This window comes from Vairimorpha ceranae (genome assembly GCF_000988165.1).
Source record: "Vairimorpha ceranae strain PA08 1199 chromosome Unknown NODE_385, whole genome shotgun sequence".
In the NCBI taxonomy this organism is placed as follows: Eukaryota; Fungi; Microsporidia; family Nosematidae; genus Vairimorpha; species Vairimorpha ceranae.
Genome location: NW_020169680.1, coordinates 1 through 1,360, shown reverse-complemented (window position 1 = coordinate 1,360; position 1,360 = coordinate 1). Strand labels below are relative to the sequence as shown.

General features: G+C 28.8%; 1 protein-coding gene across 1 annotated transcript; it reads right to left on the bottom strand.

Annotated features, from left to right (window-relative positions):
* Positions 1–896: 896 nt before the first annotated feature.
* On the bottom strand, positions 897–1,064 carry AAJ76_385000297 (hypothetical protein; the record flags this gene model as incomplete). The annotated part of the gene is made up of 1 exon (XM_024475417.1): positions 897–1,064. One exon carries the CDS (start codon positions 1,062–1,064, stop codon positions 897–899), a length of 168 nt encoding a protein of 55 aa, XP_024329353.1.
* Between the last annotated feature and the right edge of the window lie 296 nt (positions 1,065–1,360).

Genomic DNA, 1,360 nt, shown 5'->3' with positions numbered 1-1,360 from the left:
AATATGTCTTTGTGCATGTATGTATTGTTTATTATTGAACATTGCACACTTTTAATTATAAAATGACAATAGCGCATATTTTACAGTTTGAATAATTGAATAAACTAAAGTAAAGATATATTAGAAAATTAAGCTTTATATTATATAATCAGCTATGAAAGATTTTTATTTATTAAAAAAACGTTTTAAGATTTGAAAAAGAAGGGCTAAAAAATAATTAAATATTTAGATTCAAGCTTTTTATATTTACACATTTAAGTTTTTTTAAACGTCACTTCGAACGTTTCAACATTCTTTTTTCTTAAAAATTTTCTCTTAAATTGAAATTCAACACATATACAAAATTTTTAATATTAACTCTTATTATGCCACGTTTAGTTCGTAAATCGGTTTTCATGTGGCTCCATAAATTTTCAATATTATTGGTGTTTGGTCTAAATTATTTGTAGAACCAACACTGTGATGAAGTATATGATAATCACTGCCAAAATCATGTACAGCTGATCGATATCCGCCCATCCATCCGTTCTAATAGTCGTGCCTTCTACGACAAAATTTTTAAAAAGTTCAAGCATCGTAAGTGCTGTTTTATCTGGAACAATTTGTAAAAAAAATCATTTGTTACTTCATCTATGCCGTCCACAAGCCATGTTGTGCCTGGAAATTCATCATATGTAGATGTGGGGTGTAATATTATCTTTCCCCTACATATTTCAGTTTTATCTACTTGTATAAACTTTCCAGGTCCTCCCATTTTACTAAAGTAGTTGTCAACTTCGTTTTTTATTTTTTTTAAAGCTTCATCCTCATAAGAAATATATGTTGGTTCAGAAATCTCGCAAGTAATGCATGCAAAACGCTGTTACTCATACCCATAACCCAACAATATATTATTCTTAATTGGATGAAAACAGGTAGACGAAAGTTTTGAAGGGTTGTTCCCGTCTTAATGCTCTGCTTTTTGTAGCAACCATTTGCACAGTAAAAACAAATTCCTCATTAGAAGCGTAATTTTCACCTGCTTCATGTAGACACCACATACCCATCTTATTGTGCTTTTTCATCTAAAAAAATTGGCTCATACAAATTTTTTATATTCATAGAGGGGTTAAAAAAGAAAAAAAACATAGAGTCGCTTTGCTTAAATACAGCTTTAAAAAGTATAAGTTTAGAAAAAATCCCTATTTTTTTTTATTTTTAACCCCTTTGAAGTTGTAGTTAAGGAGCGCCAAAAATTCATGAAACTAAAGACTATTTATAGGTAATAAGAAATACTTAAGTTAAAGTATATAAGGCAAATAAACAATATACATAAATGAAAAACGAAATTTGAGGCATGACAACGATTAATTATCTACAG